The 18504-nt window shown below is 36.4% G+C and overlaps 1 protein-coding gene across 4 annotated transcripts in view; it reads right to left on the bottom strand.

The window, feature by feature from the left end:
• LRBA (LPS responsive beige-like anchor protein) overlaps positions 1-18504 on the bottom strand; it is a 395208-nt gene that overhangs the window by 292301 nt on the left and 84403 nt on the right. For all 4 annotated transcript variants that reach the window (XM_030491547.1, XM_030491551.1, XM_030491549.1 and 1 more), the window contains 3 exons: positions 17510-17678; positions 16432-16870; positions 6095-6228 (listed from right to left, as the gene is read on the bottom strand). In XM_030491547.1, the coding sequence (XP_030347407.1) occupies positions 6095-6228; positions 16432-16870; positions 17510-17678 (742 nt within the window). The remainder of the gene's footprint in view (positions 1-6094; positions 6229-16431; positions 16871-17509; positions 17679-18504) is intronic.

Here is an 18504-nt window from a genome sequence, read left to right as displayed (position 1 = left end):
ACACAGAGCTTCTCCCAAAAGTGTTGAGGGTTTGTGATCTTGTTTTGTTGTGCAGGGTTTTTTTATCTCTATCTGGGGAAGATGCTTTTCTCTAATCTTGCTTCAAAGGCAGCACAGAAACAAATAAACTAATGCATGAAAATGCTGAAAAGTTATGCTCATTTTATTTCTTCATAGGTAGGAAAAATATTTCTTACTGTGATTTGCTTACGCTTTTCATAAATCCAACATGAAGCTCCTATTTTGACTTTTGTATAGGATGATGAGGTCAGGAAGAAATTTGGAGCGGGCCAGACAAAATGAAGGACAAGAAAGAGGGGACAAAGCGTTAGCTGAAAGCAAAGTGGAATCTGAATCTTCCTTCTGGGCATAGTTTCCTAAATAATTTATCTAATAAAGGCAAATCAAAGATACATTTCTGAAAATTGATTTCTGAAAATGATGGCTAGATTCTGTAAATATTTTAAATATTTTCACGGGTATATTTCCATCTGTTTAATATCTAGTTTTACATAGTCAAACCACCAAAAAGTATTTGGGATTTTCCCATAGGAAGAGCAGTCAAACGATGTGCTGAAAATGAGAACAGAGCCTCTTGTAAAGAAAAACAAAACAAGGCCCACAAAAAGCAACAAGATGCATGATTCAGCAGTCCCAAAGACCACAGTTGTTTGTGGGATACTTAAAGCTACAGTCTTTGGTTTTGTTTTGGTGTAACTTGGGGGTTTCATTGTTTTATTCTGTGGGATCGGTTGGGTTTTGTTTGGTTTTCTCGTTCTGCACACAATGGCACTGGTAAAAATGGTTAGAGTGGGAGGTAAAGGAATCACTGAAAACACAGATAGGACATGATTTTTTCCCTCCAGAAATCAAAAGAAATTGTGCAAAACAGATTAGGCAGAAATGTAAAACACTACGAAGTTCTAAGTTAAAATCTACTTTTAAATATAGAGATAAGAGAAAAAGCACTGATAATTTGAATTTGACAACAGTATAAGGCAGCCACCTACATAAACTGATGTTGTTTTTGAAGATTATGTAAGGATATTTATGGCCTGAATTTCTTCATGCTTCTCATCACCTAACTCCACATTCCAAACTCAGATATACTTCACTAAAAGGGGTGAATCTCAGATTTACCACAGCTGAGAATTTCAGGGTTTGGGTTTGGGGTTTTTTTTTTAGACAGAATTAAGCATAATGATTTCTGCATCCAAATTTTGTTTTGTGAAAGTACTTTTTTTTTTACTTTAACTCAAAAGTGGCTTTTCTACTATGTTTTCTGCCTTTAGTAAAAAAAAAAGAAAATACTTCAGTAGCACATTTTCATCCATGACACACATGTGGGTAAGTGCAGTAGCTACTTCAAACATGTGGAACTAAACTGACTTATCTCTCCCTTATCCTTTCACTGATAAACTGGCTCCTTGAAACTGACAGTTTTACAGACATTTGCAAGAACATAAAAGAAAATGCAAATAGATCATCTGTCTAGCACCCTTACAGTGAAACCTTATTGTTTATTCAAGGTCCCCAAGGGTCTAAACAAATAATGTCTCTAGCAATAACATATTGTTAAAGAAACAACTTGTGCAAGATCCTTATGCTTCTGAATATACAAAATATGCTTGGCAATACACAAGAAGTGCATGGTATACTTTGGGAAGATGGAGATAAGGTAAAAAAAAAAGATAATTGAGTTGAATTAAATAAACATACCTCGATTTTGCACAACAGACCTGCCATACATATTTATACTGATGCCCTTTAAGAAAGGAATATCTAATAAAATAATGAGCTCATTCAAAAATACACTTCCAGGCCTGGAAGCGTACAATGCAAGACTACAATGAAAGGTTTTACAAGCTGATATAAGGGATCTGTTACATAAACACATCTGTAGGTTAAACCAAAACAGATTTCATGAAACAATGGTGAAAACTTCTCTAAAGACAAGTTGCTTTAAAACAGTTTTTATACTGAAACAGCATTAAACCACTTCCATTGCATATCATTGGCATTTAAGATTTTAAAAAGTGTCATTCTGCTTTGGTAATGAGCCTTCAACTACTGTCACTGTAAACGTGGAATTCTCTTTGAAATAGTTACTATAATCCAATGAGAATTTCTTGAACTACCTTCTGCACTGATAGTAACTCACCTCACACACATTTTTCTCGCTTTAGCTTGTCTCCCACCAATTTATTTTATTACAAGACATCAAGGTTATTTTCACATATGTATAAAAAATCCACAAATACAATTCTTTGCAAAACAAGCCAACTGTGGAAGAAAATTTACATTTTCCTACATGTACAACTAGAACTCAAGAGTCACAGCTTTTGTATCTTCTGTTAGTACTTTTCCCCAAGTTTCATCCAAGCACCCACCTTCTTTTTCACCTCAGCCTTTCACATGGCCTTGTTTATGAGTTCACATTTTGGGGAACAGCCCATGTCTCTGCTCAGGAGAAGCAAAAATCCTGCTGGCAACTCTGTGTGGCTCACAGGCAAAACAAGTGAAGCTCAAAGAACTTCAAGTAAGAGGAGGAAGAAGCAGGCAACAGAAATACAGTACAACTTCTCAGTGTTTTCTACACTCAGAGTGATGGGAAAGACAAGATGCAATTCACTACTGCTTCCTACAGACTTCTCATACTCTCTCTTTATAAAAATTATATTGAACAAACATTTGCAAACTGACTAGTGAAACCTCAAAATCGCATTCTTTAGAGTGAAGCACTAATAAAACACGTGATATCCTTCAAGTACATAAACAGAGGAACTTAGAGCATCAGAGAAACAATGGGAATGCAAACTGCAAAACGGCTCCAAAAAGTTCACACCACTTCAGAACATTACAACTGTAATTGATTAATTATTTAAAAGGAAAACTAAGTGACAAAAGTACCAGCATTCCACTAGCATATTAATAACAGCTCAGACAACTCTGCCGAGCCCTGCCCATCCAAACATTAGTCCTGTCTTTCCAACAGCCCTTCCTGGATGCAGCATGCGTAAAATCTCTACATCAAATCTCACATTCGGCCTATGAGCCCATTCAAGGAACAAACAACTCAATTAAACTCCTCCTCCTCAGATTATTACTAGTAAATATGCTCTTTTGCTTAATACCACCCTCTGTAAGAGGGTATTGTAACAGTGCTTGGCTCAACATGGGCCAAAAAGGGGTTTAAGTTTCTCCATTCATTCCAAGATCCAGTTCCAGCAGACCAACAACCCAAATAACAGCCATGAGGAACATACTGATAGGCAAGTTTAGACCACAAGGGGCACATTTGTATTCAGGAAGTCTTTTGGTTCTGTGAAATACCCAGCAGTTTGAATGAAGAAAGGTGAAAAAACTTCTGCGAAAAGTCCAGGCTGTCCGAGGCCAAAATATGTTTTCACCCTCTTTCAAAGTATCAGAGGAACAGAGTGAGCTCAGATGGTTATCTTTCCAACTTGTCAACACTTTCTATTTGGTAGGCCAGGACATGTCACATCCACTTGATATGAGCTTAGGACAATCTTAAGGGTCAAATATCTGAGATATTCACAGACTTTGAGCTACAGACAAGATGCAAACTTCAGGAAAAAATACTGGGAAGGGGGTTGATGAATTCTGGGCAAACGCAAATGGCAATGGAGGCATCTGCAACCACACAGACTGACGAATATTTCAACACAGATCCTACCTTGACCTTATATATATTGTATTTTGTTTTTTGTCAGAAGCTCACTTATTGCTACTTGTATCCTCAAATAAAAAAGGCCTCATACAGATCTATTTCAAACTTAAACGTGTGCAATTTACTTGAGCAACTTAAGGGTAAACTATTCCAACACTGCAAAAATTTTGTTTCCATGCCATTATTTTACTGGGAAAAAAAGAGTCTCACATTTTAATCTGTTTAAGGCATGATTTCATTTATTCCTTTACTTTTTCTTTTAATTAATTAGATTGCCAGTCTAAACATGTCTACTATTTTTAATCCTGATTAGTTTCTTTTTATGCATATCAGTTCAGATTACACGTCCGGTTTTTGCCAAAAATCCCAGACATGCTGGAAGTCACACAGTTCCAAACTATATCAGTATTGTTTATTGTCTGGATTTCTTACACATTCTACAGACCCAGGAGCACTTATTTTTTCATCTATATGTTCTTAAAAGATTGACTAAATCTGAAAATCAGTGTTCATCTCTCTTGTTTCTATTAAAAGTAAGTGAATACTGACTTCAGAAATTTAATATTTAAGCCAAATCTAACCTGAGTAAACCAGTAAGAAGTTAACAAATTAGCAATTATTTTAAACCATTTCAATGTAGGCAAGTTTTCTTATTTTTAAAACAGATTAGCTGCTCAGAGCCAATCTTCCCCAAAAAATTGCGGCATTTTAAAACACAGCTAACTTTCCTAGTCCCAGCATTACTCCTAGGCTAGTATAGTGCTACCTCCTGCATTTTCAGCAACATTTCTCCCTTTTGCAAAGAATAAGAACATACTAGATTTCAATAACTTTTCTTTTCCTTTACCCTGGCAGGAACAAAAACTTTTTGATTTTCCCAAGAAAAGCAATGGGCAGTTGAAGATGGCAACAAGTATCTTCCAGACACATGAGTACTAGAGAACATGAGAATAGATTACATTTTTTTCCCCCTCAGTCTTTGCAATTTGGATGTAACTTCATAAACACAGGAAGCAAGACATTCAAGTGTCAAAAAGAAACACCAATAATCAGGCATAGATTGAGATTTCTTTGATTTTAAATTTTCTACAAATCAGTCCTAAGTCTTACGTTAAACTTCATGGGCACAAACAATTATAAGATTCTACACAGCCTTGTGACTTAAATATGGCTAAGTAGAAAAGCATGCCTTTGATACAGCATATAAGGTTAAACATCATTTATCTCATACAGAACAACCGGAGAGACTAAGGGTTCAAAGAACCACTTGCTTATAAACAACCTACTCAATTTTGTCCCCACTGAAAAAACTGTCCAAAGCAATTAGTTCAGCATCAACACTGAATCTGACCTAAGGCTACGCTATTGGAAACACTTGTATATAATTTTCAGTCCTACTTAGGACTAACACATATATCCTTGGAAAAATACCCTAAAACTTATAAATAAGCTTCTATTTTACACAACAAAACATCTGTAACAAAAAGCAGTCTTTCAAATATAACGTATTTATATGAAATATGAGTTAATACAATATACCTGCTTTACAAACTGAGAAATCTTGAAATTGACAAATGTTGCTCATTTACATTCTTCTTCTAGATGAAGGCAAAAGGAGAACCCCAAAAAAGTTCAACCTTTTTTTTTTTTTTTTAATACAACACTACTGTTGTTTGTTGAGGTTTGTTTGTGGGTTCTTTAATTTTGAAACAGATTATTTTTTACATTTGTGTAGCTATAGCATCAAAACTAGGAATAATAAAATTATCTGGGGATAAGCTCTCAGAAAATATAAAAAAATACGAATTTTTATACTCATGAACCCATATAATGTCTATAGGCCCAGCTTAACCTAGAGTCACATCTATTTTCTGGTAAAGTATCTGATACTGGTCTTTGTTAGAGGCACAGATACCAAATGCAGTCCTGCAAGCTACTGTGACAAAGATATAAAGTAGCATGCAGGATACAGAGGTCTCAAAGGTCCTTTTGTTTGATTTGATAATTTAGGACACTCCAGCAGTTAAATAAATAAATAAATAAGTGTAAAAAGCCCTTTTTCCAGATTATTGTTACATTTTCCCCTAAGAAAACACAATCAGTAGTAAGTATCAACATTCTTAGTATAAGCGAGACTCGTACACAGACTGGTCATATATACACACACACTAATCAGTATTACAACAGAAGGCAACTAATGACTTAATGTCTGAAAAACAATTGTTCTTGCCTTACAGTGTTTCAAGATACGGATAAATATTAAAAAACATTTCACCGCCACATAACACATAACAAAACCCACAAAATAAAAACTTGTTCATTTATATTCAGAGTGATGGTGAGGAAGAGAGAAGCAAGAGATGAAGGGCTGGGATTTAAGTTGTTTAATTTCCGCTTACTCACCAGGAGATTCTCCTGACAAATCCGGGGCTTGGGCTGAATCTAAAGAAGAAACCACACTGACAGCATTTGTAGGAATACTCATAGCTGCTGTAGATGAGGAAATGGTTGATTTCTTCAGTGGTACTACAACGCTCCTAGGCGAAGACAAATAAAGGTTACTAAATAATACTGTATGAAGGTTCACACACCATGATCCTGGTTTCCACATGTAGCACATCCACTTCTATGTCCTGCAAAAGTACTGCTCCTTCTGTTTTCTTTTTCCATCATCTTTGGCAATCTACCTCAACCTAAACGACACTTCACCCTTGTTTAGTTTTAATGGTACACTTTAATATCTCCTCCAGAAAACCCCTGACAAGTGAGCACACAGTTAGAAGATCAACAGAAGTGACCTGCAAGTAGGTTTTACTTTTTACCTTAGTTTCCCTAAGATTTGGTTTTAAACTTCAGACAACAATTTTACAAAATATACCACAGCATTTAAAATGAAAACACCAAGATAAATTATCAATATTGAAGGTTGCCTTGACCGTATCTAATGCAGAACAGAAGACTAAGTGAAGAAGGATGTACTATAGCTAAAAATATCCTAACACATAACCATATGAATAAACATTTGCACATCTTAAAAGTATGGTTAAGGCATGAATTTGAGTATATCTTGTGAATCAAATTTTACTTATACAACAAATCAAAACATTCTTTGGAGTTGAAGAGAGAATCTCCATCTTTCATACAAGTTAAATGCCAGGCCTTATAGTAAGCATTAAAGATTACACAAGAGGAAAAGATGCAAAGTGACAAGTTAGGCATGGAGATTTATCTCACATGTTACTAAGACATCTATTTACACTATACCAATTTCAATTTAATTGTAGTACTTTATTCCAAATACCTAAAAGGCCTTGTTAAGCATACATTAAAGGCATTTTTAATTGCAAGTTAGCTCCATAAACATGCAAAAACCCAGCTAATGAGGTAACGAGTACAGCTGATATATAATGCACTCCCACAGCAGCGCTTACTTTTAATTACCTGGTGTTAACCGTAAGCCGAAAGTCTTCAACATTCAATTTATTAAATCGCATCTTTTGTTGACAGTAATACAACTACACACTGAAAGTATTCCCTTAATAGCTTTAAAATATTCATTTTCTAAATAAAATAACTTAGAAACTTGACCCAAATTCAGGTGTGGTAATAACGACCGAAGAAGTTCTACAAATATTTCTAAAGCTATCCTTGTAGAATGGGAAAAAAGGACTGTATTGGACTCCCTTCTTCAGTCTAAAGGATGTCACAGAAGCTAGACCACGTTACTGATTAAATCAACCCTCCTTAATGGCAGGAATAGGCAGGAACCATACTTGGAGGCAGTACATGTCATATCATTATAAGGGTGACTGCTAATGTTAACTATACACTAAAAAAATAGAAGCAACACCACCTGAGCCCCAAGTCAAGATATTGTGCCTAAACCATGAGTTTTGCTCATATGTTCATGTCAGTTTCCCTGGAACATGAACAATGAACTGAAAAAAATAAAATAAAATAAAATCATATATTTAGGCTGTCTTATAAATTATAGTCGATTTACAAATCAATTTTGTATCACCCAGGTATAAAGAGATTTCTTGCTCAAGATTCTGTGACATTCACTGTCTGGAAACTGTTAATACTACTATTCTGTAACACACATTCAAATACCTGAAAGGGACTGGGAAATTAATACAAGTTTTATGAGCACAAGATGTACCCACACATATTAAGGCCAGGCTGGGTGTGATTTTGGGCAACCTGATCTAGTTGAAGATATCCCTGCTCATTGCAGGGAGGTTGGACTAGATGACCTTTGAAGGTCCCTTCCAACACAAAATAAACTATTCTATGATTCTGCTCTATGATTGTATAACTTTGGAATATTTCTCCAACACTCAGCACTGAAGCCCAGGTGTGTTCCTTTACAGATTTTAAGTTCTTCTACTGTAGAAGTTTCCAATTCAAGAAATACCCATCAATAATTAAACCCAAAACATACAGACATATTACAAATATGTATCTATTCATGAGGACTCTGAGATCTCAGTGCATTAGCTGGAAATATTTCTTTGCGCACCCACTAAGTTACAGAAACAATTATCCATTTGCTGCTAACTAATACACACACAATTACATTGGTTGTAAGGTGATATGCAAGAATATTCACTGACAAATTTTGTCACACGTATAAATGGCAATAGTGTAGATATAGGTAATGTCTGTTCAAAACATATCATTCATACAATTAATTTTAAACTGGAACACACTAAATTACCTTGAGGGTAAAAACAAATCTTCTAGAGAAATTTTCTGTTTCTAGGGCTTGAAGTCAGTCAGAATTCTCTAAGAACATCAAATCAGAATGGCTGTGTCCTCTGAATGCCCATGAATGCTACTGATCCTACTCCCTGACTCTATTAAGAGCCCCAGGAACTACAGGTAGTAATTAAGTCATAAAGGGCAAGCCAGACCCACACATTAAAAAAATATACACAATTAGCTGAACTTTGACTAACTTTATATATTAGAACATCCCCCTTTCATGTGAAAAAAAAGACATGAACATGGTGGAAGGATCAGGAAGGAATTTTAGAACCGGAGTAATGTTTAGTACTACAAGAAGCTCCTCACAGGGCAAATAAGAGTCCTGAAACTGCATGGGAATGAGGAAGCCTATGTGCAGATGGAGCTGTTACCTTAACACTGCTCATCTGTAGCTGAAAATGAGTGGAGACAAAAAAATAATCCCAGCTACAACAGCTTTCCATTTTCTGTGCTGTATCTGACACACAACACTATATATTATCATTCCTTCCTGTAAACTTCTACTGACCTTCAGAGTGCTTAAGTGTAGTTGCACTGAGGGAGCAGTTTCAGCAAGTTGGCAGACTCTCTATAGCTACCCAAGGAGAGGGGCATTCAAGCAAAGGAATTAGACATCTGAGAGACGCAACTGTAAATGCCCATAATAGTCCCTTTTGCCTTTTAAGATCTTCTGTATACCTTCCCACCTTCAATTCTGTACACGTTTGCGAATGTAAGTACAGCTGCTACTCTCATCTTCAGGAACGTACTTTCCGTGAAGTACATACAAAAGTAATTATATTCTAACACTTCCATCATAATTTTCAGTATCTACTAATGGCATTCACTTTAAGGAAGATACTCTGATTACTAACACCAGGAACATGGCACTAACACACAGCTGCAAAGTAGAGCTGTTAGCAGGCTTTTGTTTTTTTAATTACCCAACACCATTCCTTTTGATTTGATTCAAGGAATAAAATAAAAATAACTAAATAAAATAAATAAATAATAAAAAAGTACAGGTTTCAGACTTTGAAAGACACGACGTATGCTGCCTTATAAACAGTACACATGGGTGTGCACATATATTTCAGACACAGTCACCATGTGCTTTGAGCAAGAGACACTGACTCTTACAAAGTTTTCTGAGAAATTTAGGTTGTTTATCATATCCCATTGAAAAAAAAAAGTTTTAGCTTTTAGCTAAAAAAATTAAAAATAAGAAAAAAATCTACTTCATAAATTCTATAATAATTCCTGTATTTAAAGGTCATGTTAGATCTTGGTCCCTACTGTTACAAGCTTGTTTAAGGATTCAGAGTGTTCACGATGCAACACAGCTGAAGACTTCCACTGTGCTCCCTAACTATTCAGTAAAAGGCAACAATGTAGGGGCTAAAGAAATTGCTGCTTCGCATTAAGAAAAACATGAACCTTGGAAGAAAACAGAGGCTTTGAACAACTCACTATAAAGCTATTTTCTAGCCTCAGACTAATTCTGATCAGAACTTAAGACAGTGACAGTCAACTGAAATTATTCCGATTTTTCTGGCCAAAATAAAATAAACAGTATTTCCTTCTCCTGACAGCTCTGTCAGTCTGAAGCACACAGCCAAGAGAAACACTGGATATTGTCCAAAAGCGTGATGTAAAGAAACCCTTAACTCTGAACGTACTTTCTGTGTGTCTTCTGGTCACTTGCCATGACCTTCTGATTCAAAAAATCCTTAAAATAGTTCAAGAAACCAAAACATTTAAATATCTTAATATGGTTACTTTATAGCTACACACTGCTGCATTAATTGTAATGCAATGTTTACTACTATGTATGTCTGCCCTTTCAACAGTGCAATGGACCAATGTTGCAGGATTTGTTTTAGGAGCTTCCACTTCCAGGCCTTCTTCAAGGTATGAAAGTACACCTCAGCAATCACATACAGATTCATATTTGCCACATACTGGAAAGCAAATTAAGATATTTGAAGCATAAACATTGGTCATGTTTGTTTATTTATATTCTGAAATTCCTACGTTTTTCCTTCTTTGTGAAGTAATATGGTATTTTCTCTGAATATTTACGTGGAAATGCAACTGTGTTCAAACAGAAATACTTGCCATTGACCATCAGTGTTGCTCCGCATTCTTCCTTCAAAAGATTATTAAATCTAGTATAAGTAAAATGAATGCAACTTGCAGAAAAAATGTATGAGCTAGTAGAAAAAAATCAAGATTAAATATTCTAGTAAATAAACTATGTGGAAAGCATGGAGTGTCTAGCACATTAGTAAATCAGGTAAATTTGTCAGAGGAGTGTCTTAAAAATTAATGTGCTCTCAACTTCTCTCCAGTAACAGCGCACTTGCTTTTAAAGAGTACACAGATAAGAGTCCTTTTTTGTAGCTAAACTGATAAACATTCCTTAAATATGCTACACATGTGAAAATATTCATCAATAAGTGTCCTTTTACTATATTTCCTCAGACCTACAGAATTATATATTCTTAAAAACATCTTTTATCATTCATTAATTTTTTCTGAATAACAACAAACATTAAGCAAACTCACACATGGGCAGAGACATGTCACATGGAAGAAAACTGTCAATACATTTTACTCAACATTCACATTATCACACCATTTCAATTAACTCTATACTTTTGGGTTACATTTGAATATTATTACATCCACTATCATAATTTTCAGATACAGGAGTAAAAAAAAATAAAGAAACAGGCACAAATAAGTATTCTCAAGGTGCATTCCAAGCAGACCTCAAGCACTATGGTAAAAATGATAGTTTAGTTGCCTCACTTACATGACTGTCTCAGATGTTGTGCCTTTTTAAATTTAAAATCAAATATTTAAGGTTTAACATAGGAATTTACAGCACGTGAACTGATAACACAGATCAGGCATAGTGAGAACTAGCCACCATAAATACATCTTAGATAGAAGGTCAGTGTGTTATTAGTCCCAATTATGCTGAAGCGTGTGGCAGACAATTATTCACTGCTGAATGAGCACAGACCACTGAGCCGAACACTGACTTCCATCACAGACAAACGCTTATGCAATAATCATCTATTCTGCCAAATTCTATAAGGATTTACTTACTGAGCGCTTTCTTGGTTTCAGAGCACTGATTCTTCTGTTACAATATAATGATACAAAATATCTATAAACATCTCCTAAATTGTGAGTATCTTTCCCTAAATCTTCTTTTTTCTTTCAAGTTGGCAAGTCTGCAATTAATTTTAAATATATTTCAAGTTACAAATTTTCCTTGGGTGCTAGTCAAATATTCCTAATACAACAGGGGCCAGGCCAAACCGATGATCTCACTATGATTTAAAAATACTTACATGAGCTCCAACTCCTCTTGACATACAGGAATTTACACAGATTTAATTCCCAGCATTCAATTTTTTAGAACTGAACAGCAACACAGGTAACAATTTGTCTGTTTCCCTATGAGATAATGTTTTAGGTCAAACCCAAAAGAAATCAGTCTTGTTTCAGGCTACCAGAATGATGCCCACTGCAAGGCTCCCATTTAATGAACAAAAGACCAGAAAAGAGGGTGAGAGACTTATTTTTACCTCTACTTTGTGAACTAGAAAGAAACTTGCCATGGCAGTGTCCTTCTGTGGGCTCTGCTTCTACAGCTAATACCCATTCCTTTATGTCGTCCTTGAAATACACCCAAGGAAGAATAAGAGACACTCAAAACCATGAGAGAACAGGGGTGTGAGGGAAGGGAGGAGAGCAAGAGAAAATACGTGATAGAAAGAATACAACCAATTTTGTAAGAGAACTTTAAAATCAGCTCGGCAGGGAGAAGACTTCAAATGTTTTTCCTCTTCAGTGCAAGCAGAATGTTAATAGTTGCTGTGCCAAAAGAGCTGAGCTTCTCATCAACAGCATACACGCCTTGATCCACAGATCCCCTACTTGCATATTCTTTCTCTACCTGTACCCAGCAGACTTAACATTGTCTCAACAACAAATAATAAACAATGAGTTTATTATTTTTACATGAGGACCAAATCAATGAAGTCTAAAATGCATGAATTCCACACACAAAAAAACAAAGGACTTTGATTAAATTTAACTGAAATACCAACAACAACAAAGGCACATGCCCGCCACTGGCTGACAAATGCATAAACATAGGCTGAGCCAAACTAAGCAGCTTATAGACAATGTCCCAGAAAGATAAACTAGCTTACTAATATATATCTTCTGTAAGTTATAGCATAGCTACAGATTTAAGCTCTATGGTATAAGACCATGATTTAAGAGCCTATATTCCTTTGAACCCTCAGCATCAGCTTCCTATAATAACATGATTATTGAATGTTTCCACAAAGAGCATTAGAAGCCAGGAGAGACCACGGCTTTATTTTAAACTGCACATTAAAAATGGAAAGCAATAGGTTATGGGCTCTATTAGACTAACTGAAGAGAAATGCCACCTCTTTTTTTTATCCTAAACTTTGGTTATTTTTATTTCTGTTTCATTTAAATTTGCTTGCATTAGCGTCCTCTCCTCTCCTCCTTCTCCCCTACCCCTTCCTACAAGATTACTGCTAAGTAAGAAAACTGCTGCTTTAGGACACACTGAAATTGGAACATAAATTCATGTCCCTATGGATCTTGGGAAAAAGCCAATGCAAGTCTTGAACTTTATCATGATAAACCCCTGGCACCCACTAATCACAAGATTGTATCTTCACATAAGATAAGGGGAAGATTTTTGGCATGGGAATGAACACATACACCTAGCTGTTTGCAAAGGCTTGCAACCTGGCAGCCTTTCAGTAAGGTTTCACTCACATAGCTGTTACTGTATACTCTCCAGCTATGGCTGGGAAGTTGATAATCCTTAAGATATGAGGAGAGTTTTGATTTCTGACACAGCATTCCTGAGATAAATGCAGGATCAGAGAGATGCTTTGAAATTCCCAGCGATACCTCTCCAGTAAACTGCTACATGGGAGCAACTTTTAACAAAGTGTCTTTAAAAACGGGGGGCGGGGGTGGTGGTGTGTGTGTGTAACAATATATCAAATGTAAACCAGACACAGAAAATGAGAGCATCCCAAAAGCCTGTTTTTCCAAACTTTCCTTAGTATTTTTGTCTATTTCAGAGACAGGCACTACTATTTCCAACTCTATTACAGTTTCTTGTAAATGTTTTTCTTTTCCTGGTACAATTCCTTCCCACTGTTGTTACTACGTGTCATTTCGCAGCATAAACTTGTATTTTAAGCAGAATCACACTATATAAAGATACAATCACCTTCAAGTGGTCATAAATCTTTCCTGCCTTTATATATAATTTTAAATATAAATATTTCATATACATATTTTGTCTTTTTGATTTATTAGCTAGTTAGCAACATGCCTCATCATATATCAATGTATTTACCATAGATACAAGATTGTGCATGTCATTACTAGATGATAATTGAGTAGAGGTAGGACTTCTACACCAGTAAGTACACTTTTGTCTAGCTGGGATACCCACAAAAGCAAGCAAATGAAAAATTAAGCCACCTAGAAACACAGAGCCGCTGACATACCGAGGTCACATGCAACTCCTGAAGGACAAAATATTTTATACTAGTTCATGACCTTTTCCTCACATATTTAGCCCCACCCACCAAACACAAAAAGTCATAGGAAACTAATACCTACAAGTTATCACTGTGGACAGTCCACACGGCTACACAAACCAGTACAATGCCCCTTGGCCTCTGCTCTTCCATTTACAAGCACAGTGCTGTCTACTGCTTCAATCCACACACCCCTTTCCTTCTATAGCAGACTGGCTTCTTTTCAGTATACTAACATAGCAATTATGCCTCAAGGTTGTGAGAGAATGTTAAGGGTTGTGGCAAAAGGAGAGAAGAGTCCATCTAGGACAGGGCAGCACTAGAAAAGTAGAAAACCAAAACAGCAAGTAGTTCAACTTCTCAGTGACTTGCTTTACAAAACACACTGTAATTAAAGGGTGTTTTCTGTTATTTGAGTGACTTTGTAACTAGACAGAAAAAAGAACACAGAAGTGCAAGTGACTGAAGGGCTGCTGCCAATGCCCACTATTTCACTGATGTACATGTTATCAAATTAAATTGCACTTTCCTCTGATAAGGTTTTATAGGTGTAATCTACCTATGTCAGATATGAGGAATGCAAGTGCCAAATGACTTCCTGGCTAGTTAATCTGCTTTACACCCACCCAAATCAGATTTGCATGGGCAGCACAAACCTTCAGTTTTAGCAATAGCTAAAAAATAATTCCTAAATGCAACATGTACTTCTGCACCAGATCTCCAGACAAATGCTGTTTTGTGGTTCAAATCTCTACCACTTCACAATGGACAGCAAGAATTTCCTGAGGAAAAACATCAGTCACAGACTAAACCATTATGCTATTTCACATCAACTGCCCACTTGCTGTAAAAACCAATGAGAAGCCTCAATGGGGAAGTGCTAAAAGCACTGGGGAAGCAGCAGGGAGGGAGGCGCAACGAGCTCTTAATACAGTGTCCCTCTTCTCCCAATTTTCCCCCTCTGCCTCCATCCTCCTTCCGCTCCCAAAACAAGTCCTCCTGTTTAGCACCACAGGCAAAACACAGTACTTACTCTGAGACAAGAGGAAGGGGGCTAAATACTAGTTTACACCATCTGTGTCTAATCTAGCCAGACAACCCACACCACCGCTTCCCCAAGTAGTGATATGGCAATGTGAGTTCTGAACACATGCTGTGACAGCTGCATCCATCCCCTTGGAAGAGCTGCCCTCCTTTCTTGGGCCAGCTGAGTTTGCTAGTATGAGGAAGGCAGCCATACTCTGCAAAGACATCAGAGCCAGAAGTAGTTCAGGAATAAGCAGAGGATCAGACACTGGTATGGTAACAGATCTGTTGCAGGATTTCTGGATATGACTAAGGCTTTTCTAGAGGCAGGAATGCAAGTGTTACGGGATTCTGTCTTTCATTCTTTGTTTTCTTTGTTGGTTTTGGGAATCCTGGAGAGGTAAAAGTGAGTAAACACATTAAAAGACAATATTGTCTACTATAGTTGGGAAAAGATAAGGAGATAATGAGACTGAGATGTAGGGGACACAAAAAATTATCAGGAAAAAGGGACGTCAATCTAAAAGGAAAACAAAAAAGAAACAAAAGAGCTCCTTTTTAAATGCACCACAACATTTGAGTATTGAGAGGCAGATACTTATTAAAATGAAACAAAATTTTAAAAGCTATTATAACAACAAAGCAAATCTAACAGCTTAGGAATATATCTACTGAATTAAGCCTAAAAGATTTAAAGTAGACTTTGAGCACCAGAAGGCAGAACACAGATGCATTTTCATAGATGAATATGGGAATATTCTATAGGTAGAAGGATACCTAGATGAGTACTCCACTGTTTTTGATCCATTTGTAACTATTATTAAACCAGTATTCTTTTGCAGGCCCGCAGTAATAGAAACTAGATATGCTTTTGTGATCAATACACAAGCTAATCTACACATTATGACTTCAAGTTATTTAGTGTCCACTTTATCTCCTGAGTTCCTTAAAACTGTGTAAATATGCGTAGTACTCCAGCACTCATCTGCAAGTGCTGCAGTTAGGAATAGCAGAACAAGAAAGACAAAAGAACAAGTTACGCCCTTAATCTTTTCTACTCTTGCAGCCATTTCTAGGCAATTTATTGGCCCCTATTCCCATATCACTTCTGAGCTCCAACATGTATATGGACAGGAGAGTTAACTCTTATAAAGAGGTGCTGGGTTCAAAACCTTGAAGACTAACCCAATCACCAGTCAATTTTCATTTCCACAGTAGCATAACATAGCTTCCTGATTATATTAAGTACTAGATGACACTGTACATGAGAGCTGATTTTTTTTCTGTTCCTTACAGATCTCTTAAGCAAATAAAATAGCCCAAACATTTTAGAAGTTACATTACCTATCAAAGGAATGGAACTGTACAGGCTGCTCAGCAGCTCCATCGCCAAGAACTCCAAGGAAGGCTGGTGGCAGAAGAGCAGCATCCAGTGCAGTCCCATCAGCTGGTGTGCTTACCAAGCTTCTCAAGATATCCTTTACATTGACATTTTTTGCAGCTGGTGCAGAAACTGTAGGCTTACTATCCTCAGTTCCAGTCTCACTTCTGCCCTCCTGAGACTTATTTACTTCTAATGAGAGCGTGCATAGTACTTCACTGACTGCATCTGGACCTGCACTGACATTCAGAGGTCCTGCTTCAGCAACACTACTGGAACTGTTTGTTTGTCCTGAAGCTGGTTCCTCCCCAAGACCAGAATCCCTTCTTTGTACAGATGCTGTACTTTCTGAATCTTCAGTGCAAGCTGAAGTACTGAGAGCAGCAGATGGGTTTTCCACATCTGTTCATACCAAAAACAGAAAACACATTTTAAGTTCATTATTAGCAGAACTGCATTCAACACATTGCTCCTAAAGAAGTAACACCAATACGTGACAAGTGAAATAATACATCTGTTATTTCTTGTCTACTGTTTCCTCTTGTCTACTTAGAGATTTAATATTATCTCTAAATATTTAATAGGAAAATTTCTTTCTAATTTCTAAGAAGCCTGAGAAGTTATAACACAGAAAACTGAGAGAAGGGAATAGAAGATACTGACTCAAAAGTCAAATAATGAAAATTAATTTATTGACCTAAAGAATAGGAGAAAGAAGTCTCACAGTGGAAACAAAAAGCTGACAGTCTATGCTTATGCATATTTTATGTAACGTAAAATAGTAATGTTTCTGCAACAAACATTCATGCATACTTCACTACTTCAGTGAGATTAACTACCTCCACACAGCAAAATCAACCTATAGATTATGTTCCTTTCACATCAGATAGACACAAATACTGAGGCAAATTGAGTACTGTAATGTTACTTATTTAAGTGGTTATAATACGCATATTTCTATACAGTTTCACATGGACTTCTACAGAATTTTAAGATGCATATGCCATATTATTTCATTTGGCCAAATATTTAACAGTTCACCTGTAGCAGGAGTTTCGTTATTTTCATTCCCTGATTCCTTGAATGACTGGCTATGGTTTGGTCGTCTTTCATTCTGGGGTTCCAGTATATCTCTGTATTTTGAAACCATGAGCACAGAAATAAAATATACAACAGCCAAAGCCAAAAACTGAGCCTGTTTACTATCCTCCTGTAAAAAAAAAAAAAAAAAAAAAAAAAAAAAAAATGGACACACAGAGAGATTTTTCCATTACAATTTCAGCAGCATGTTTATTTTTCTCTAAAGTATGCCCAGCGCTACCATAAACAGACTGAGAGTAAGCTGATATGTCAACAATGGAAGAACAATATTCTCTAGTCACAGTTTGTCTCACCTATAAAGCTGGGGAATTCAGCAATTGTATACAAGTGGCACTAATCCTTTCATTTTTCATTTATAAGTATGACAACTTTGACTAAGGTTGTGTGTTTTGACTACATGCTTGGAATTAGTGCAGGGACTAGGTCCCCTTTATTTATTTACAGGTGTTTCCTCTATTACAGTTCCTCAAATGTGCCAAGATATTAACAGCATTTGCTGTGAAGTACAACCATGCAGGTGTACTCAACAAAACTGTAAGAGCATTTATAAACTGTTACATATTAATGAAGGAAGTGGAACAAATTCCAGAACCAGCATTAAGTTTTATTTCATTGTCAGATTGTCCAGATGGATGTACTGTACTGTGTACAATTTAAACAAGAATTGGCAAATACGCATTTGCATTTCAGCTGTAACTTTAAGAGATTTTAAGAAAATCTTCAAAATAAATATTGACATGAACTATGCCAGGTACCTCCCCAGAATCTTCAGCCACCCCTAGTGAAATAAAGAGCCACATGCCAGATCTGACTAGACACTATGATTTAGCCTAAGCCTGACTCTTTCGGTGGTCAATAAAAGAAAAGCTTTGTACACGTTGGATCACAGGAGAATGGAATAGTTGGATCCTCACTGACCAGTCAGCGTTCAGGGG

The sequence above is a fragment of the Strigops habroptila genome, chromosome 7 (assembly GCF_004027225.2).
Source record: "Strigops habroptila isolate Jane chromosome 7, bStrHab1.2.pri, whole genome shotgun sequence".
Lineage (NCBI taxonomy): Eukaryota > Metazoa > Chordata > Aves > Psittaciformes > Psittacidae > Strigops > Strigops habroptila.
Note: the sequence above shows the minus strand (reverse complement) of the source record. Positions and strands in the feature narration are given on the sequence as shown.